At 34.1% G+C, this 23,513-nt stretch overlaps 1 protein-coding gene across 3 annotated transcripts in view; it reads left to right on the top strand.

Annotated features, from left to right (window-relative positions):
- The window catches only part of LOC127836083 (uncharacterized protein CXorf38 homolog), a 25,690-nt gene extending 2,334 nt beyond the window's left edge, over positions 1–23,356 (top strand). Inside the window, exons 2-5 of one of the 3 annotated variants that reach the window (XM_052362511.1) lie at positions 10,987–11,145; positions 11,476–11,689; positions 18,426–21,135; positions 21,535–23,356. In XM_052362511.1, the coding sequence (XP_052218471.1) occupies positions 10,987–11,145; positions 11,476–11,689; positions 18,426–21,135; positions 21,535–23,104 (4,653 nt within the window). In that variant the 3' untranslated portion in view covers positions 23,105–23,356. Of the gene's footprint in view, positions 1–1,675; positions 1,989–10,986; positions 11,146–11,475; positions 11,690–18,425; positions 21,136–21,534 lie in introns of those variants that run through there. The other 2 variants (XM_052362513.1, XM_052362514.1) reach the window with 2 other exon arrangements.
- The last annotated feature ends 157 nt before the right edge of the window (positions 23,357–23,513 follow it).

Consider the following 23,513-nt stretch of genomic DNA (forward strand, 5'->3'; position numbering starts at 1 on the left):
CCAACCGCTATTTTCAAAGCGAATGTCTAGAGTGAAAATTTCAAACAATAATGACAACCAAATGTAACAGGCGTTTAACGTAGTGCGCAAATTGGAAGTGATAAGAGTGAGTTATTTTTTTCAAATTGTCCATCTCCGTAGTATACGTTTAGTTGTGAGATATATTAATTAACGGTTTTCCCGTAAAACAGGCATTCGCGGCGAGATCAAAGTGGGTGGGGAACGCGACTGCTTGTGGATTTCGAGTTGCTGGAACTTTCTAAGGAAGCTGCTTTTGTGCAATATTCAACGATTTTGCAAGCTGTTTCTTTGGAGTCGGAGATAGATATTGCTGAGATTAATTATGTTGTGTACATTCTTGTGACCAATGATTTGCATGATATCAGTTGGAGAGCATCCTGAATCACACATAGCCTGCACCATATGTTTCCTGGTGGAGTGGTTGGTAAGTTTCATCGTTATACATGCACACAGCACATGTTACATTATTTGTGCTATTTTTGACACCCATTTTTCATGCTGATGAACCAACGGTCATTACCAGTAGTCCTACTGGCATTGGTCTGTGTGCTTGTTGAAAGTAGAATTTAGAAAGGGTTGTTTAGCTACGATAAGCCATGTGGCTTTTTTGGATTACATTTCTGGCAGTGGGCTTTTTTTATCTTTGTGCAGCAACCTCGGCCCCCTCATTTTGTGAAAACATTAGTCGCACACTGTTCTTTTTTGTGAAAAAAATGAGTCTCGAACTGTTCACAGTTGTGAACAATGGGTGGTGACTATTCAACATTGCGAAAAAATGAGTCGCGCATTGTTTAAAATTCTTTAAATATCATTCGCAAACTTTTGAAAACTTTGAAAAAATGTGTTGCGCAATGTTGAAAATTGTGAAATATGAGTTGCGCAATGTTGATAATTGTAAAAAATGAGCCTTGTAATCTTGACAATTATGGAAAAATAAGTTTCACACTGTTCAAAATTGGTAACAAATGAGTTGTGACTTTTCAAAATAATAAAAATTATTAATTAATCATTGTTCAAATTTTTGAAAATATGAGTCTCAAACTGTTCAAATTTGTGAAAACATGAGTCTCAAACTGTTAAAATTTGTGAAAAAATAAGTCGCCAACTGTTAAAACATGTAAAAAAAATAAGTCGCTAACTCAAACATTTTTAGATAGTGAACATTTGAATCGCGAATTCCTCAAATTTGTGCAAAAACAACCATTCGCTTTTTAGAATTAAGAAATAATGTTAATATAAAAAGGTTTTCAGTTTAAAGAAATTCTTAATTATTTTATATTTTAACTTGTTTAGGGCCATATCATATGCCTATATTATCATTGTTGTATAATGATATTGTATGCCTGTCTAAATTGTAATTTGTTCAAGTTGTGCTATACAAATGTTATTTTTATAATCTCTATTTTGACATTTTGTCTCATGTTGGATTTGTAATAATTTTATGTGTTTTTTTTAAATGTCAATTGCAGAAAGTTGCATCCAAACATTTCGATGGGTCATGATCATTCTCCCAAGTTCTTGGCGATACAGTTCTAGCCTTATCAGTTTAACCGGTCTCAGTCTTTCTCTGCCTCTCAAAGAATTCAAGATATACCCCCTCTGCATTCCGGCACTTATTTATTTTTTTATAAAGGTTTCTTTATTTCATTTTCAGATTAATTAGACTACTAGACTACCAGTGTACACAAACATTTTCTGTTTTGTTAAAGATGTGGTGACAGACCAAGTTTTATGTACAATTTTGATTTCAGACACTTACAAATTGAATAGTTCATGTATTATTAGTTATCATATGGCAGGTATTGACTAAGAAAGAATCTTTATTATTTTGATTTTTTCTTAAAAATTGAATTGTTCATGTATAATAAATTTAAAGTAATGGCAGGTATTGACTAAGAAAGCATCATTATTATTAAGAATTGTTCTGTGTCAACATAAATTTATTGTGTATGATATTCACTTTTTTGCCTTGCATTTGCATCTTTAAAGTACAAGTTGCCCTGAATTATTCTTTTGATCAAATCTGTCATGTTTTCATTTTATTTTAAAACGTATTGAGTCTAAGTTAAAAGTTTCTTATTATGCTGTATACAGTAATGTGTGTTCTTTTTAAGTGAAGCAAGTGAGGCCAAAATTTGTACTTGTTTTATTTTTCCCATAGATGAATGCTCATTTCTTTCATGCTTTCCATTTTTATAAACTTATAAAATGATATAAGTTTTGATTATTACTTGCTGTTTATGGATTTTCTGAATACAATAGAAATATGAATGGTTCAGTTTGTTTACATTTTAACGACGTTAGCGACATTCCACGCCCACAAAAAAGTAGTTGACAGTATGGGCGGGACTAAGCAAACATGGAACGCTGCACTAATGGTGAACTCAAATGTAGGCGGAGTTAAAAAATGATATTAATGGGCGAAGCTTAAAACCGTTATCGGATGGGGTATCCGATAACACTTCAAAATATCATGTCAACGTCTCCAACGTTAATGTGCAGTAGTGGCATAATAAAAGCAATAATTTTACCATGTATTGGTAGATTTTGAAATACCTATTTTTTTTTAATGAAAGCACATTTTTAGATGACGACGCATTTTTAACTCCAAACTATGCTTAGAGTTGTAAGGTCACATTTCGCATTAAATGCTTAACCGTCCTGTGTCGTTCATATTTTTGCCGCATATGTATGAGTTGTTAACTAGCTTCGCACACATGTGAACAATTATATGAAAACGTATCGCGTGTAACAGCAGCATCCTTCAAGGTCATACAAAGAGGTCACTTACAACACTTAACATAACATTGCTTGAAACATCACTCTTCTTAGCTGACATGAAAAGCTCACAAATTATAGGTTCAAGGTTTACTTTGGTAATAAAATGCCCGCCCGGAATGTTACTTTTTTATTCAATATGCACTTGTAGTTGTTCGCTTGCAATCAAATAATGCTAATATTTAAAATCTCGCAGATGCTTAAAACTGCTACGATTGATAAAGCAAAGTAGTACCGTATCAAATAAACGATTAATTAAACAAAGTAGAACCGTTTCAAATAATGAAAGGTTTTAAAATGTTTGGTTGCTTTTTGTATGTTTTATTGAAATGCAATGTGCCTAAACTGAATAACAGGGTTGTGGATATTCTGAGTATCATTGTATTTCCGCGAATCAGATTCACTCTGGGAACCCTTCCTAAATAAGTGTGTAAAACTCGAGTTTAACACGGATTTTATCCGTGTTAAACCAAGCGGTATTGGCAGTTGGTTTTTAGTGGGTTTTGGTATGTTGGTTTTTGTGAGTTTTGGTAAGTTGGTTTTTTCTGTGTTTAAAGTGGGTATTTTTACCAACTTGGTTAAAACTGAGTTAAACACAGAAAAAACTCACTTGTTACACATATGTGGGTTTTGGTAAATTGGTTTTTTGTGAGTTTTGGTATGTTGTTTTTTTGTGAGTTTCGGTATGTTGGTTTTTTGTGAGTTTTGGTAAGTTGGTTTTTTCTGTGTTTAAAGTGGGTATTTTTACCAACTTGGTTAAAACTGAGTTAAACACAGAAAAAACTCTCTTGTTACACATATGTGGGTTTTGGAAAGTTGGTTTTTTGTGAGTTTTGGTATGTTGGTTTTTTGTGAGTTTCGGTATGTTGTTTTTTTTAGAGTTTTTGTAAGTTGGTTTTTTTCTGTGTTTAAAGTGGGTATTTTTACCAACTTGGTTAAAACTGAGTTAAACACAGAAAAAACTCACTTGATACACATATGTGGGTTTTGGTAAGTTGGTTTTTTGTGAGTTTTGGTAAGTGGGTTTTTTGTGAGTTTCGGTATGTTGGTTTTTTGTGTGTTACAAAGACTCACAAAAACCAACATACCAAAACTCACAAAAAACCAACATACCAAAACCCACAAAAAAACAACATACCAAAACTCATAAAAAACCAACATACCAAAACTCACAAAAAACCAACATACCAAAACTCACAAAAAAACAACTTAAACACACTTCTGTCTACAAAAGTGTGTTTAAGTTGGTTTTTGTGAGTCTTTTGTTCGCTTAAGGGATCATAAAATTTTGCTTGTCTGACCTGTAACCTTTGTAAAAAAATATATTTACACCTTTATGGTAAAAAGGGTATTTGAGATAAAATCACAACAGATCATTACAAGCCCCATGTGATTAAAAAGAAAAGACACACACAATTTGCAAAAAAATATGTTTATATTAAAAAAAATAATTATGTGAACATTTTAACAGTGCATTTTTAACAAAACCAGGAAAACATCTACCCAAGATACATTATCACAATATGCGAGCACATTTAACATAATAAATTAAAATAAATAACATTCTCCTCTTAGGGCTACCACAGGTAAAAATGGGAGGAAGGGTATGAACCATGATATATACAGTTTCAGTTAGTGAGGGGTGATACAGAAGATAAAATTAATAATAATTGTTTTTAAATGTATTGGTGGTACCGGATTTATAAAATGACGCCATTAAGGAATCCTTCATCCTATCTTTTCCTGGAATAGCCCTTTACACATATTTACACCTATGAACAAAGGAACATATTGCTCAGCACTACACAGTTTATATATTATCCCCGCAGTACATGACACGAATCCTCCTCAAGGCCCATCTCATGTTCTCTTCCACTGTTGATATGGGCAGGGCAAACTTTTTGGAGATGACATCTGAAATGTATATGAACAATCAATGCAGGATTTTTCTGTACATTACATTATTCAAAAAACATGTAGAAGTTTATTCCACCCAAATCAAGTCTGATCTGAATGACTTGATTTTGGTGGAATTAACTTTTACATCAATATCATCAGTTCAGATATCCCATTTTAACATCATATACATTAGAAGGATTTCAAAAGAGGTTTTTGAAGCAAGGAGGCAAATTACTGTTGCTTGAATTTTTTATATCGTTCAAAATGAGAGCTTGATCGTTAACTTTATACTGAGGTTATTTTTGTCTGCCTATGTGTTAAATTCTCAAAACTTTTTTATACACAAACACAATTTTTAGTAACTCTTAAATTTGAGCAGTAGTATTAAATTAACGCAAGACAGATTATGTGCTGGAGTCAAATTTGAATTAATTGCATTATGTTTGTTTCAAAATGAATATGGAAGCAGTAGAACACCTATATATTTAAATCCCCTTTTTCCCTAAAAAAAACAATCATACCAACCATGGCGTAGTGTTCAGCAATCAGGAGACCCTCTCGAATCTCCCCCTTAGGGTAGGTTGAACAACACTTCATAGAGCAGTCACCAGCTGATCAGGTCTGAAAACTATACTGTCATGGCCTGTGCGAGGTGCGTCTTGTGCATGATCTCATTTGAGATCAGGTCCTGAAAGATATTTTATAATGTAAGTGATAAATATTGCTGTTATGGTATATCTTGTTACTATAAATATTATTAATTTAAATCAAAACAAGTTTGTTTGCTTGTTGTTTTTGTTTGTTTATTTTTGCAATTTAAATCCTGTGATCACATGTGACTTAACGCTTGTCATAAATAATTAAAAGAAATTACGTGTGGTAAAAAATACTGTTTGAAAATGTATCAAGATAGGTGGTCTCATTTTGCTGTGTGGACTGGTCGGAAGTGTGACGCCTTTCAAATGCTAAAACCTGTATAGTTTTACCTCTCAACAAATCCAACTTTTCTTGGTCAAGGACAGGGCTCGGTTTTCCCACTCCTGATCTCTTCAAGTTGGCCTGCTCGTGCAGGGTAAAATCTGGTGTCAAAATCCATACATCAGTTAGTCCCCCTTCTGCTGTCTTTTGACAGGAATATTCTATCCAAAGAATCTTGCAATCAATGTAAATTTCACCTTGAGAGTTTAACCTTCAAATTTAAAATATAAAAGTTTTCATTGAATATGTGGGAAAGAAATCTGTTCATTAATGACCAGAAATAGGTATAAATAACATTTAAGATGACAATACAGTGGAAACTGACCTAACGGCCACCTGAATTTACCGGTCACCTGCAGACAACGGTCAGTCTGGAATCCTCCCGACGAAAAACACTCTATATTACACTTGAATTTAACGGCCACCTGTCCATAACGGCCAACGGCCACTATATTCCACTCCGAAATTCATGTTTGACCTGAAATCAACTGTCACGCGTCAGTGGTCTCGAGTCGCGAAAATTTAAAACACAACACATCAATTGTCCGTCTATTTTGCGCTTAAAGCGCATGAAAGCGGTAATTGTCTTTGATATCATAAAAGCGACCCGCTGCGAGTAAACAAATAATAAGGTGTTGAGAAGGTTTCTTTTCCGGGGATAATTGTGGGGGTATCTTCAAAAGAAAATATGTCAGAGTTTGTGACACGTTTAAAGTAATTATCATCAATTAAATGACCGCTAATTAGTACATTGTACTTACAACATTGAGTATCGATTTAAAAATAATATTTTCGGATCATTCTTTAAAAGAGCTTTCTAGCGTACACAACATTTTTTCAAAGCAAGCGGAATAATAAATCACGGAATAACAATTTGTGTTCAAAAGAAGATAAGCGATTTTTTTAGCGTGGAGTGCATTGTTTTGATTATAGCGAGTGATAATGGTTGTGTGTGTTTTTAAGTTTTTTGCGTGATCAGTTATCTTCTTTTTTGTGCATGATGTGCTATGTTTATCTTGGATAAAAAATGAATGAATGTTTGTATTTTGTATGAGACTGAAGAATGATAATGCTTTTTGTGTGATGTTTGCGTACGAATAAATTTTTACAAACTTTTTTGCGTCTTTTTCTTTGAATTAGAATGGTACAATTACACCATACTATCGGTTTATGACACCGAATCCGCTTTTTAGACTTTTACGTCAACGGCACGTAACACGCTTTATTTACTGAATGAACGAGATGCATGAGTAAACAATTATAACAGCGTTGATAAATTCATTGCTCTAATTCAACAATATGAAATTAAATCAATCTTAAAGATATTATTCTGTATTATTCAATGTACACACGTAAGTTAATGCTGTTATTATGCTTTGTTAACGGCAATGAGCATTTGTTTTACTCTGTATGCAAACGACTGGGTGGGGTAACGACGTAGCAATACTACCAACTGACCAACATTCTTAAGATTTTGATCCGAATTCAACGGTCACCTGTGGACAACGGTCACTTTGGTCATTTCCCTTGAATGACCGCTGAATTCAGGTTTGACTGTAATCATAAAATACAGCCATAATTATTTAAATGGTGTTGTTTTTCCTTATAATTGCATTACATTTATCTTTATCCATTTACATTTCCCAGTGACAATACATAAATATAATAATGATCATAATTAATTCAATATAAAACTAAATAAAAAAGTGATGTAAAAATGAAAATACAAACCTAAAACAACTGTTCTTCAGTATTCCAAGATAACAGGCAGTTGATGAATTATGAGACCATATCTTATCACTTTAACCATCCACTTTGAATCTCCTTTGCAACAAACTTATTGTTATTTACACATTGTAGTAAATACACATTGTTTTCACCACACAATACTTCATGCTGAAAGTTATTCAAGACATTTTGAACTAGAATTATAAGTCTTAATGTTACTAAATTATACCTTAAAGCTCAAAGTCAGTTGATGAAAACCCCCTTTGTTTCAAAACATAACTTCCTGTCTCCAGCCAATCAAAGTCGCTTGTTTTCAACTAGATGGTGGCTCATCCAATCAAAAGTCTATCAACACCCCTTTGTTAGGCCTATAGATGGAGCACTGATACTGTGATAAGGATTAATGTTTATGATTTTATGAGGGGGGTGGAGGGCTAATCTCTTATGTGTGTCAGCCAATTACTAAATCTGAGAAATATCTACTGATTTCAACACCAACATATATGTATTTATTTAATAATACACAGCACCCTTAGCATATTATATTCAATTGTGAATATTTCAATATAACATGCTGAATGGTGTTAGCAAATAATAATATTATAAATATTATTTATTTTAATTGCCTTTTAAATTGTATGTTAAAGGTCAATGTGGTAGACATTAATTGTATTGGGGTTAAATATCAGTATAAGAAAGTTAAAATAGTTATTGTTTTTATGTTGAGGAGATATAATTGATGCTGGCAAGCCCACATAAGTTTCCATATATTAATCAACACTTTCACACTGAAACTAGTTTTATTTATTATAGAAACAGTGTCACCCTCCCCTTCAAAAAAAATGAATAAAAAAAAAACACTGTAAGTCTATTGAATTCTCCAAAGAACATGAATTAAATGGAAGTATTCACATTTTTATAGATGTGTGATTGTTCTTATAATATATTTAATATTTATGTATTGATTCAAAGTGAAAGACAAACAATTTCATATTCAGGTATAAAACTAAGTTTGAACATTTTAACATGTTTATAGTATCTGTGAACCTGTGATGTTCTGAAAGAGCAATTTTTATCCAATATTTCCTTAAAGTTATGGGGAACCCACAAATGTACAAAAGGTGCAATGGCAAACAATCTGTAAAAAAGCCTCTTTACAATTCACCTTGATAATATATGGCTATAAACATGAAACAAAGACCTAGTTGAAGAATTATTGTTTTATTGTTGAGTTATGTTAATAAACAAAAGACCAACTTATTGAAAAGTGTGTTAAAGTGAGTCTTTTAGCCTTGTTGCGGCTTTCAAATTATTTATAAAAAGACCAACTTAAACTCGCTTAAACCCACATCTGTTTATAAAAAGACCCACTTCTGTTGTAAATGACTCGCTTATGAAACAAAAAGACACACTTAAACACACATAAACCAACTCATTAATAAAAAGACTCACTTTTGACACATAAAAAACCAACTTCTTACAGCAAAAAACTTGCTTTAACACACATCTACTTTAAAAAACCAACTTTAAACTCAGTTAAGCACAATTTAGCTCACATAAAACTCGCTTTTATTAGCAAAAACCAACTTCCGCTCAGAAAAACTTAGAAAAAACACAGTTTTATGTTGGTTTAAGTGTGTTTTGGTATGAAAGTGGGTTAATTTTTTGCAAGGGAAATGTGTGAGTTTCTTGTAAATGTATTAAAACAAATACGAGTTATTAGGTGGGCGAACGAAAAATATCGCGAAATATAAGCGACCTGCGTAATCCTAATTTGACCCGCCCCTCTCCCCGCATATTAGACTGGCAGCATTATCCGCATTAGCATTCTGCACAAGCATATGAATTACTGCATTGATCAACCTCTTGTTCGTTGTGCGACCTGTATAAATTCTTATAATATTGCCAGCACATTTGTTTGTCATTCAGATTTGCAAACGCTAGAGAAAAGTTAGAATTTTTAGTAACCATTATAAGTACAGTTGTATAATATGTTAACTATGCAACGCAGAATACATGTAATACTATGTGGTGTGGTTTGACAGTGGAGTGGTGTTTTTTTTTTCAACTGTAATCGAAGTTTTTGAACTGAATTTTGAAGTGAAATGATCAGTGGACATTTTAAAAAAAACATCATGCTGAGTTATCATCAGCAATTTCCGTGGAATAATTCTATATGCATACTAACGTGGTATGCTAATGATGCTTTTGAAGTACATCATTAACCACCAATACTGAAATTGTAAAAAAGCAAAATAAATATTAAGGCAGAATGATTAATGTAATGGCAGATATGTAAACATATTTGTTTAAACCAATTTAAAAATGATAGTTAGTACTTTGACATATATTAAGCATGTATGAATTAAATATTAAAAGAGCTTATACCAACATTATTATAGTTTTTATCATTTGCGCTGACGACGTTACACACAGTGCTACCGTATCGCGCTATATGGTCGTGCACGGATTACGTACCACGAAAGCCTCAATAACAACCAATCATTTGCTACTGCAATTATTTTCATAGCGCCAACCTATTAGATCGTATTCTTCCTTGTTCTAAACGTTGATATTCTGATGCACAACCCATTCACTTATAACTTAACATAATAACATATATGAAAAATGAACACAACCGTATTTTTAAAAATGATAATCATAATCTTAGAAATACTAAGCAAACGTTTCTTTAGCGTGTGTTTTAATAATTGTCATCAATACATCTGTAATCTTATACCCAACTACAAAGTTAAGTTATATTCTACATATCATGGACTTGAACAACTGGATGTCTTTACATAACCTGTTTAAACAAGGGTAGTCTCAACGGATTATTTCTTCAAAATAAAATAACTGGTATCACGTGGTACGTCATATGTTAGAGGCATTTCCTTCCGAAAGCCTTCATTATGACAATTCATTCCAGATAACGCATGTGCCATAATACTGGTAAGGCTAAAGGGTCACGTGATTATCATAGTCTACCATAACCTTAGAAAAATAACTGATATTCATATATAACAAGCCAGCGAAACTTTTGCATAGGAGGTAAGCAACTGTTGAAGTTGTTTACAAACTAGCTTTTAAGTGTTTAAGTTGATTTCATATATGATACATCCATTGCACATCATATCATATTATTAAATGCACCCAAGTAATGATAATAATTACACATAAGCATGCAGAAAAAGAGAGAGACACTCGAATTAATAATTACATTTTGAATTGATTGTTCATGTAAGAATATATATATATGTATATAAATAAAAATATATATGTATATAAATATATAAATAAATAAATATATATATATATATATATATATATATATATATATATATATATATATATATAAAAGCAACATTTTGTGTACATTTGATTCAATGTTTGATACATATAAAACGTTAATATGCACATGATGTGTGCCCACACACTGTCTTTTGGAATCGATTTATTTCATATGAATTTTCAAAACAACAAACACCTTAGAAAGATTTGCATGCAATACCATGCATCAAAAGGTTATCGCACGAGCATCAGACAATACTTCATAACATACGAGGAATGCTATTTTTTTAGGCACGTGACATTGGCAGGATTGTTCGTCACTCGTCTCAGTGTAAACTCACAGACGCAGATCTCCAGGATATCTTCAAAACACTGACTAACCTGCTGTCTGACCCAACGTGTCTAGCACAAGACGTCGCATCACAGGAAGCTGTAAAGAAATTAGCAAAGGTGATATTTATTTTTAAACTGTAATCGTTTTGATGTATGCTTTGATATCACCCACAAAGGGGTTTCTAACTTCTATATTAATGTGTTATGAAAGTGACACCAGACGAGTCGACCTGTACTATATAACACAAACGTGTTTTATGTCAAATACGCTACCTTCGCTCAGTCGAGGCACAGCTGATCATTTATATGATGTTGAAGTTATATGGGGAGCTGAAATTATCATCTCATAGGAAATTATTAAAGCTTTATACAAAAACACTACACATGCTATTGAAGATAAAGTTATTAAATGGAAACGATATGAAGATGCCGTTTTTTCTAATACAGCTGCAAAACGACGGATTGAAGATAACTACCGAGGAAATGATTCATTTACTACTTGCTGTTGATGAGAAACTTAAGACAGTTGACACTATAGCTGAGAAGACTCTTGCCGAGATACGGATACACACGGACAAATGTAAACGAGAACTTGATGAACACACTGAAAGACGTAAATTGGCACTTGATCGTGAAAGAGACTACGAGCAATCCTGTGAAGGTACATCTAACTTTATATTGCACTTTAAATCAAATGTCAGTCACATACAACTCATATTTTGGAACAAACTTTATGTGTATATTGGAATTGGAGACGCTCCGTTTGAATTTTCCTTCGCAGTTAATGTTTCACAATTATTGATTTGTTGCACTTAAGTAACTTAAATAAAATTCATTTCAGATAATTTTTAAGGAAAGTAAGCGAAAAGCAAGTCTCGGAAATGAAATGAAAAGATGTAGTTAACATTATGGTATTCCTTTATTAGTAAAATAATTGGTTGATTCGTACACAACTAAGCATTGGTTGACTCCTACACCACCTGGTTCTGGTTGATTCCTACACAACTAGGCATTGATTTACTCCTACAGAGCTAGGCTTTGGTTTGGTAAACTCTTACACAACAAAGCATTGATTGACTCATACACAACTAGGACTTTGTTGATTTACAGCTCTATGCATTGCTTGACTCCTACTCAATTGGGTATAGGTTTATTCCTACACAACTAGGCATTGCTTGACTGCTTCACAATAAGGCATTGGTTTTCTCCTAAACAACTAGGTACTGGTACACTCCTACACAACTATGCATTGGTTGACTCTTACAAAACTAGGCATTGGTTTTACTCCTACACAACTAGGCATTGGTTGATTCCAACACAACTAAGAATTGGTTGACTCCTACACAACAAGGAATTGGTTGATTCATACAGCTCTATGTATTGCTTGACTCATACAACAACTAGGCATTGGTTGATTCCTACACAATTAAGCATTGGTTGACTCCTACATAACTAGGCATTGGTTGATTCCTACAGCTCAAGGCATTGCTTGACTCCTACACAACAGGCATTGGCTGACTCCTACACAACTCGGTATTGGTAGAATCCTTTACAAGTATGCCTTGGTTGATTCCTATACAATTAGGTATTGGTATACTCCTTCAAAACTACGCATTTGTTGATTCTTACACAACAAGGCATTGGTTGACTGCTATACAATTAGACATTGGTAAACTCCTACACCACCAGGCATTGGTTGATTGCTACACAGCTAGGCTTTCGGTTGATTCCTACACAACTAGGCATTTGGTTTTCTTCTTCACAACTAGGTATTGGTAGCCTCCTACAAAATAGGCATTTGTTTATTCCCACACAACTAGTCATTGGTTGATTACTACAGAACTAAGCACAGGTTGGCTCCTGTAATTATGTATCAAACATAACAAAATATAAATATCATTGAAAAGGTAAAATTCGCAAAATGTACATCGTAAAATAATAATATGAACTAAAAAACGCATTAACTTACACGTCTTTATGACCGACCGGCTTTTAAAAATGCGCTCATATAATTCATATTGTAGATCTCATAAATGTTATGTTTTCCTGGTGTAAAATTCCACCTATGATGATGGAATTGAAATTAAACTTGAATTACACAGCGCGTTGAACTACACTCGATGACTTTTCGAATGCAGCATTTTTCAAACTTGAATATCTCAGTTATGAGTAAATATTTTGATTTAAAATTTTACATGTGATTATTTGACTACAATATGCACAAGCATTCATCCGTGACGATCGAATGATTCAGTGGGGAAGTGGGGAAAGTAGCCTGCAACATGCCGATTGCACTGTTGCGCTCCTGAAATTTTATAAAAGACATACCGATTTTTAAATTAATTTTATGTTTTCCTGATGTATCTACACACCTAAAATGAAGAAATTAGAATAATAGTTAGAATCACGTGTTTCAACAGTTTCACGTGCACACAATTTTTCATAAACATTCATTTACAAGTTCAAAATAACCTTTCCGTGTTGTTGTTTTATTCTCCATTGAATTTCGTGTTTTTCAATGGGGTTTTCCCCATGGTATTTTTTACCGATATCAAAATTGTATTATATTCTTGCTATCAAAGAAAATTGAACGAACATCATCATAAATAGTTAAACAATTCTTAACATTGATAATACAGCATAAACAAACGAATACAAAAAAAATCGAGAATCGCACACAGACAATGGGGGAAAATTCCATGGAAAAAAAACACACACACACAAAAACTCCCATCGGAATATCAATATTGCATCAACTATCATTTAACCTAAATAAAATACTTCAGTCTGAAGTTTTCTGTTGGTATTATCGATGTAATGATTTGACATGTCTCTTTAACTTGCACAAACGGTTTCATTAGAATAGTTGAAACAAGTTAAATTCACATGGTGATATCAATTTATTTATTAATGCATTTTTTTTGTTAAAGCAATGTTATTGCATTTTCTACGTATGCAGGAAGTGATTATGTTGACTTATGGTAATTGACGTTTGTATGTCGTCGTGCGTCGTGGGTCTTCATTTGTTGGCTTGTAAGGGACATCAAATTGAAATCAACCGGGCCATCAGGTCAAATCTTCTTACGACGCTAGATTTCGAATTGTCAGAATGTTTATGCTCAACTTATATAGGCCGAGAGGAAAGTCCAAAAACCAGATCATCATGTCATATCTCAAAATATCTTTGTATCCATTAATTACGTCATATTTCTGACTGATTCTTTGTGAAACCTGTACTTGATCGCATGTATTCAAATGTAAGGTCGCCAAATAAAAATTTGACTATGATTAATATCAAACTCAGTTTAGTGCTTCAGGGCTATCATGGTCTTCTTGCAATATGTTGTGGTGGGATTTTAACGAACAGTGATCAAAATATTTTTATACCGTATTGTCTTTGGTCTGTTAATCAGCGCGTCCGTTAATTGCTTGCTCTCATTAGCACGAAATGCTAATGTGATGTTACTATGATCACGCTATTTCGTCATTCGTCGTATGTCGTAGTTTAGCTTTTTGACTTCCAGCTAGTCATTGCGCTATGGATCACTTGTTTCACCCAATGTTAATGCAATTCTCTCCGAATTATAATTTAGAATATATATAGTTTGAGATTGAATCCTGATCATGTGCGTCCCCGAACTAGGTCAGGTCCTAGGACAAATGTGATGCTTTTCGTGAGGAAGCAAGAATTTATCTTATCCTTATAAGACTTGGTCAGAATGTATATAGACCATGTTTGAATATATGTTGTATGCTTCAAACAAAACCTGGTGACCAGGTCATATCTTATAAATAAATTATAACTATTGCAACGCAAAGGTAAGCATGCGTACATACACTTTACTTTTAACAGTTACACTTGTTCAAACTGTCGTAGGAACACATGCTTGGAATATCTCGAAACATTTTGAGTATAGTGCTGTTTAACTGCAATTTAAAAGATTATGTATTAATTTAAAATCTGCATCAATTGTTTTCAATATGAATATTACAGTTTTCTTCCCCCTAAACGGATGTATAATTGTCTTAAAGCAACAGTTATAACGTTATGACTTGTTTTACCTTAATGATAACTAAGGTATCATTTCCCGGTTTAATCCAAAGTATTAAAATATTGATTTCCTTGATCCAACAAAATCACGCATATATTAATTCATTGCATTGTAACTGCTAAATAGCTTATGATAGTCGTCTTCTAATATTCTGGCGCCCTCTCAGAAACTCGATGCAATAAACAACGTACTTGGGACAGCGAATTAGAAAACGACAAGCAATTTAAGGTAATGTTTAAAAGTCGAACAAAATCCTGGCGCAGATGCCAATCACTAAACGTTTTGATGTTTTGGATAGATGCCAGTCAAGTCAATAAAAAAATGGCGTTGTACAGAACAGTTGTACCATGTTTGGAAATCCCTGGTGAACAAAAGTCATATCCGAACAAAATATCGTAGAAATACCTAAATGTAAAAGGCACTGTTGTAAACACCGATTTTTGTCAATTAAGAATACTTAAGCGTTATTAAGAGATTAGAAGTTTATATTGTGGGATGAATTGACGTCTTCAATGGTCTCATTTAAAGAAGATTGGACATATACGTGATAACATTTGTTTTTATAAAGTAATGAGTGAAGATAAATTGCAAGTGGGGCGCGGATAAAACAACAAAAATGGCGCTTACAAGTAACTGCGACGTCGTGAATGATCACGGACGTAAAATGTGTAAAGATATTGAAATGATATTATGTAGATGCACATAGGAGATATGTATTGAACACATATTGAAATATTGATTACCTATTTATTCATCATTTCCTTCTGAACTTTTCTTAGAGTAATGACATCTGTAACGTATATATTTATTTAAACATCATGTGTTTGTACAATAGCAATTAATCATAGCGGACGGTACTACTGCTACTGCACGGTTCGAACATCGAGCTTAATACCTATTAAGTTCTCGGTGTGTTTGGCGTGTGCTATTCCGGATGTGTTGTAAGGTGACATTCGTGTAAGAAACGTTTTTATTGCATGCTAATCAGATATGGAAAAAAACCTCCCACAATCTCAATATTGCACGTTACTCCTGATCGTTTTTACACTAAGACTCAATGCAACTGTAAAATTAATTGCCGACATGGAGCATGATAATTTGCAAAAAAAAACATATGTATCGGCTCAATGTAATTGTTCGGCATGATTTCAAACGGACGATATCATATTGTCAGGTTACACTGGTCTGATTATTGAAATTGGTTATGGTTCGAGATTATGAACATTGTCATGTAATACTTAAATGTAAATGTAAAATTGTGGTATATAATCTCTTTACCGAAGTAAGTAGGCGTCTATAAAAACAATCTAAAAGGCTTACAAAATATACCACATGCGTGTATGGTCAATGAAGGAGGAGTTTATATAGTCGCCTTAAATTGTTGGATGTTAATATAAGTATATTGTCAAAGCATCAAGATTTTGGGGAATGTTGGCCTTTGATCAGAAATAAGCAATTTTCAAAGTATCACTTGGGTTCTGTCATAAATCAATATCTTTAATTAACGGAACCGTTATATGAAGAAAGATATAATCGTTTGCTCTATCATATTTTTTGTAATCTAATACGATGTTACATTTTCAAATATACATTGCACAAATATATACAATATTTTTTTTAAAGTTTACGAAACGTTTATTCGAAACTTGATTGATCCATTCAATGAGTAAATCAGGCTGTACAATGCGACCTTTTATGTCACGAATTCGTGCGACTGGAATAATACATTAGTATATGCGATTTTGAATAAATTGTTGAAAGTAATTGTCCGTAAGAATTCTGTACAGTTTGCTCCTAAAAAGGGTTTTTATTATAATTTTAATTATTTTTTTATTATTTTGAAAATGCCAAGTTATACTCACATAACTATCAGTTATGTCCGCGACGTTGACTTTTACTACGGTAATCATTTCCGAGAATCTACAAATGAAAAATGTTTATCTTCTCTAAATTGTGTCGTGGATTTATATGCGAGGCTTCTCTAAAATGAATTTTTTCCCGTCTTTCCGATTTTTGATCGAACTATATGTTTCCCTAATGCGTGTACTACATACAGTCTTGAATACATTGTGTTAGCCTATCTTTCCGTCGGTTCGGTACTACGTTTGCGCGCGAAATCACGAGGAGAGCTAATATCCACGTTGAACTTTGCTGTATTTTTCTAGTTCAGTCAATCAACAGTATAGCCATCCATTCTGGTCATAATAAAAGGTCATTGTAAAGGAAATACTTATAAGCCTGTTTTTGTATATTTACATTCGAACATTTGAGGGGCCTGCAACATTATAATGGCGACTGAGTTGAAAAATGAACTTTTGGGGTAATTTGATGTAAGGAGGGGCTTTCTGTTGACAAATTCACGGGGTAAAAGCAGTTCGGTAACATCGTCTGTATTAAAACTTTTAAAAACTCCCACTTCACAAATCATAAGGAGGGAAAACATTTAAACCACTAAGGTTTATTCGGTCCAAATGGTGATGCATTATATCAAACCTGATCATATTTTTTACAAGACATCCGCGATTGCAAATGTCCATGATTAATTTTATAGTATGCATACATCATTTACATGTAAATGATGATAATTCTTTATAAGACCGTATGGTTTGATAATTAGCATCCGACCGACAAGCTGTTGTTTTCACTTATAGTGATAAAAAAACTTAGCTTTTAACATATTTACAGAACAATAAGAAACGCCGCTTTGAACAGTATGGCAAGTGTTTTTGGCGTAGCGAAACATACACAACAAAGAGAGTTTGGATGTGTAATATTGATTTGATTCTTTCCATTTTATTTTTTTTTCTCATTTATTTTTCACATTTCTTTACATTGTAGTTTACTTCCATAATTACTAGAATACGGAAAAACATAAGAAAGTGTATGATAATAATGTACATTAAACATAATTCAACATATCCATTTTACATCTCGTCTGTAAATGTGTTTATAATTTACACTTCGAATTCATTTAATAATAGAGATGTGAAAAATTAGTTCATAATTTAATATACAGATATAACGATTCTGTACCCGATGGCGTGTTTTCACATAGAATGATGACAATAGATATCTGTCGCAACGATACTGATAATGTGTGAGTGGCATTATCTTAATTCATCAATCAATGAAATCAAACATTTGTTTTGAAGCGAAAGCATACTACGTCTAAAAAGTATTAAGTTTGATTACTTAAGCTTTTATCAAATATGCGGCACACATAATACAGTATGTATCAATGCAGCTTTTTGTGATGCGCAAAGATTAACTATATATTAAGTCGCTTGAAAAATTATTGAAAAGTTTAATTGGAATTCAAACTTTCAATATTCAATATATTTTCAGATTTTCTAGGACGATTGAAAGAATACTACAAGAAAAGAATGAAAATGCTACCTGTTTCGCCAATGTGGCATGGTCGTGAGAAACCGATTACGGATATATTTGTACCGATACAATTTCACCGTGTCTCAATCGAGAAAAACGGATCTCGAAGAGATACGGAACAAAAGGTAGAAACATACAAGGACATGTTTTACACAAATAACGCATTGAACGACCGAGTATCCATACAAGGAGATCCTGGAATGGGCAAGACTACGTTTCTTGCTAAATTGGTCAATGACTGGTGCGATTCAGACTCAAAAAATCCGGAGCCCAGCTCTAAATTCAGTGATGTAGAAACATTGCAAAATTTCCGATTTTTATTCCACATAAAACTTCGAGATTCATTTGGGCAAAGAAAAGTAGTAGACATGATCAAAACACAAATTATTGATGAAATTTACATTAATGAAAAACAACAGAGGGAGGCATACGATGTACTTGGAAGCATCTTGGAAAGGGAGACCTGCCTTGTAACAATGGATGGGTTAAACGAATGGACCGATCACACAAATGGAAACCCTATACCAAAAATGTATACTTTGTCCCAGCAATGTGTTGTCTTAACAACTTCACGGCCCTGGAAAATGGCTGATAAGCGTATCCTAGATTCTGAAATCGGCACACTAATAGAAGCGGTTGGAATAACTGACACCCAACAGCTTATGAAAAATATGCTGCGGTCTCTGACGGAAGACGATCAAGAGTCATATAAAGAATGTTTGGCCTACGTAGAGGAACGTAATTTAAAACATTTTCTGGCGTCTCCTTGGATGCTTACACTCCTAGTAAATCTATGGGTGGACAAAACGTTTTTAAGTGGATCATTATGCGAAATAAATAAAATTCTGATATACACCCTTTTCAACAAGGAGTTACCAAATGAGGTATTAACAGAACTAATTCCATCGGAGAAAGACGTTTTTGAGAATCACACAGAGATTTGTAAAGCACTAGCAAGGATGGCATTTCATTACACGCTTGGTTCCAAAAGGTCACTTGTTTTCAGCAAAGATGAACTGTTAGGTACTAAAATTTTGTCAAATGAGCAACTCAAGTTTGCCATTAAATCGGGGGTTTTGAATGAACGGCATTGCTTCTCAGCGGCATCATGCAAACCACAAGTTTCATTTGTACATGAAACGATTCAGGAATTCTTCGCTGCTTCTCATATCGCTAATTTTTCGGAGGACAAAATTACGGATGTGTTTAGCAAAAGAAATTATAATGTGCTAGAAATCAGTCAGGTAATTATTTATCTCAGTGGATTAAAGTGTGAGATAGCTAATAAAGTAATAAACCATTTGACAGAAGACCTCTTAAACACCGTAAATAAAGGACTTGGGTATTTATTTATAGGATCATATAACACAAAAACGACCTTAACATTTCGAGAAACCGTCGATAATACGAACACGAAATTGAATTCAAAAATCGGTATTAACTTGTCGTCCGACATGCGTTGTCTGGTTATATCTATGCTATTGCAGGAGATGATGATTAGCTGTTATCACGAGGCTAAAGTCAGCAGACAAAAACATATTTGTCTAAAGATGAGAGATTTCACATTTCATGCATATTTAAACAAGAACACAAACGATGATTTATTGGATATTTTAATGATGAACAAGTCCAATGTACGCACACTCTTGTTAGAACGAAATGTTCTTCCAGAAAATAATATACTCACATGCCTTCAACAGTCAAAACATTGTATTGAGCGCTTGAAGACGTCAGTAACTCGGGGTATTATATCAGCATTACATAATCTTAACTTAAAACAGTTGACTTTAATCGGAAATAAGGATGTGTCATTGTTTACCGGGCTGCTGCCATCCCTGGGTAACCTAAGGTTTTTGCGGATAGAAGAATCTGATTTTTACGAAGATATGTTTCCGCTATCCGATATAGAATATTTATGTTTACTTAAAAGTAGATGTTCTGTTGAGTTTGTTGTGCGGCTACTTTTGCAATTGTCCCAAATAAACCATCTTGTCCGTTGTAATCTGGGCGAAGTATATACAACAGAAAAATCTGATTTCTATATAGCCAAGCTGCGACCGCGCATTGTATCATGCGACATGTCTAAAGTCCATCTATGCCTTGGGGAGGGCTTTTTTGTGACAACTGGCAGTAAGGAACTGTTTGAAATATTACGTGATACAGTGATAAATATAGGGATCCTAGACCTGAGAACGGCTGATAGTGCCTCGTTAGCATCCGAGATTCTTCACACGCTCAACAAGCTAACAACGCTTTACTTGTGGGGGACCTATACTGGTCGTTGTGATCTCAAGATGCCTGCTTCATTGCAGTGTATTAGTCTGCAGAGTGTCGAGTGTTCATCTGAGTGGCTGTGCAGCTTGTGGATCACGCTGTCTTCATTAGATCATCAGGTCGAGTGTGAGCTGTGCGATGTTGTATTGAAGTCAAATGAAGAAGCCCGTGGAAACGAATCACATTCATATTTATTAGACTTGCGATCTGAATTACTGGCACATGACATGTCCAATATTGAGATATTTGTGAAATCTGGCAGTAAGGAACAGTTTGAAATATTACGTGATACAAGTATAGGGATCCTTAACCTGCCAACGGCTGATAGTGCCTCGTTAGCATCCGAGATTCTTCACACGCTCAACAAGCTAACAAAGCTTTATTTGAGGGGGACCTATACGGGTCGTTGTGATCTCAAGATGCCTGCTTCATTGCAGTGTATTAGTCTGTGTAGTGTCGAATGTTCATCTGAGTGGTTGTGCAGCTTGTTGATCACGCTGTCTTCATTAGATCATTCTGTGAAGTGTGAGCTGTGGGATGTTGTATTGAAGTCAAATGAAGAAGCCAGTGGAAACGAATCACATTCATATTTATTAGACTTGCGATCTGAATGTCTGTCACATGACATGTCCAATATTGAGATATTTGTGAAATCTGGCAGTAAGGAACAGTTTGAAATATTACGTGCTACAAGTATAGGGATCCTTAACCTGCCAACGGCTGATAGTGCCTCATTAGCATCCGAGATTCTTCACACGCTCAACAAGCTAACAAAGCTTTATTTGAGGGGGACCTATACGGGTCGTTGTGATCTCAAGATGCCTGCTTCATTGCAGTGTATTAGTCTGCAGAGTGTCGAATGTTCATCTGAGTGGCTGTGCAGCTTGTGGATCACGCTGTGTTCATTAGATCATCAGGTCGAGTGTGAGCTGTGGGATGTTGTATTGAAGTCAAATGAAGAAGCCCGTGGAAACGAATCACATTCATATTTATTAGACATGCGATCTGAATTACTGGCACATGACATGTCCAATATTGAGATATTTGTGAAAACTGGCAGTAAGAAACTGTTTGAAATATTACGTGATGCAAGTATAGGGATCCTTAACCTGAAAACGGCTGATTGTGCATCATTAGCATCCGAGATTCTTCACACGCTCAACAAGCTAACAAAGCTTTATTTGTGGGGGACCTATACGGGTCGATGTGATCTCAAGCTGCCTGCTTCATTGCAGTGTATTCGTCTGCAGAGTGTCGAATGTTCATCTGAGTGGCTATGTAGCTTTTTGATCACGCTGTCGGAAGTACACCATCAAGTTGAGTGTACAATGTTTAATTTTCTTGTAAAAACAAGTGATACTGAAAGTGGGATCGAGACAGATAGTACTGTTATTCGTAGTGAATTGTTGTCATGTGACTTATCTCATGTTAAGCTTAACGTTGAGCACAATAGTAGAGTGCCTTTTGAACTTATTCGTAGTACGAATATAGATTCTCTGTTGCTCACAGCTAATGACGATGCGTCCCTGGATGTGGTGACACAAAGCTCCTTAACCATGCTTAAAGAAATTTGTTTCAAGGGAATTCACATGACACGTTTTGATCACAAATTACCATTTACTCTGCAATTTATGATTTTATGTGATGGATATTGTTCACCAGATTGGTTGAAAAGTTTGATGATACACCTGTCTACATTAGGCCATACTGTCCGTTTGTACTTGTATGAATATGCTCTGGTATCGAGTGGTGAGTCAAATGCCATGGCTTTGGAACCGCCTATTTTGAAATGTGAAGATTTTTCGAATGTTAAATTGGAGTTAATGAAGGACTCCCCTGGACTGTATGAAACATCACCCACAATTAATATTACCAGTCTGAATATGACGCAAATCGAACGTCCCGACATTCTGTCACAGACACTGCCTCTACTCACCCACTTGCAGCAGCTAAGGATGTGTTTAAAACAATATACGGTGATGAAACTACCAGCATCTATAAAATATGTGTTTATAATTTACACAACATTTTCCCCTTCATCGTTACAACATTTCGTGCAGGACATGTATACCGCACAACATAACGTACAATGTAAATTGCTGTTCCGTGTTGAAGGGAATGAAGATGATTATACGAGAATTAAACACGAAGTACGTAAACTGGAGTCAGTAGAAATGCAAAAGTTTGAAGTTGTAGACAAACGACATTTTCGGGGGGCTGTTGCTGCTGCTGCTACTCTTTCTGCTACCGCTGACGAGGCTGATGACGATTTTGATAAGCATTTACTACGGAGAGAGGGATATGTTGATTCTCGAACGTGGTTGCACTATTGTAAAATTCGACTCAAATGTGAATTTAGATAACATTTATTCCGCTCGATTAACTCGTGCTTCTTTAATATTATTTTGTCCGTCTGTGTATATAACCGATTTCATGAAATATAATAGGGATTCTTATCTTACAACTTATGCCTAAATGTTGAGTTATCGCATTAACTGATTTTATGCAAATAGAATCAATATGTTCTCAGAGATATATAATTTAAAAGTTTCTGTGTTATCTCTCTTTGAATAACGCATATTCTATACATTAAGGTATATATTTATATTTAATAAAATCACATTTCGGAAAATAAATTTTAAAACGATCAGATACTTTATCCGTTATATTAATACATTATTATTTATCTAAAAATTAATACTAAAACTAAGTTTTCACTATTATAAAATATACTGAAGACACAATACATCATTTTGCAAGTACTGTGAAGTA

The sequence above is a fragment of the Dreissena polymorpha genome, chromosome 6 (genome assembly GCF_020536995.1).
Source record: "Dreissena polymorpha isolate Duluth1 chromosome 6, UMN_Dpol_1.0, whole genome shotgun sequence".
In the NCBI taxonomy this organism is placed as follows: domain Eukaryota; kingdom Metazoa; phylum Mollusca; class Bivalvia; order Myida; family Dreissenidae; genus Dreissena; species Dreissena polymorpha.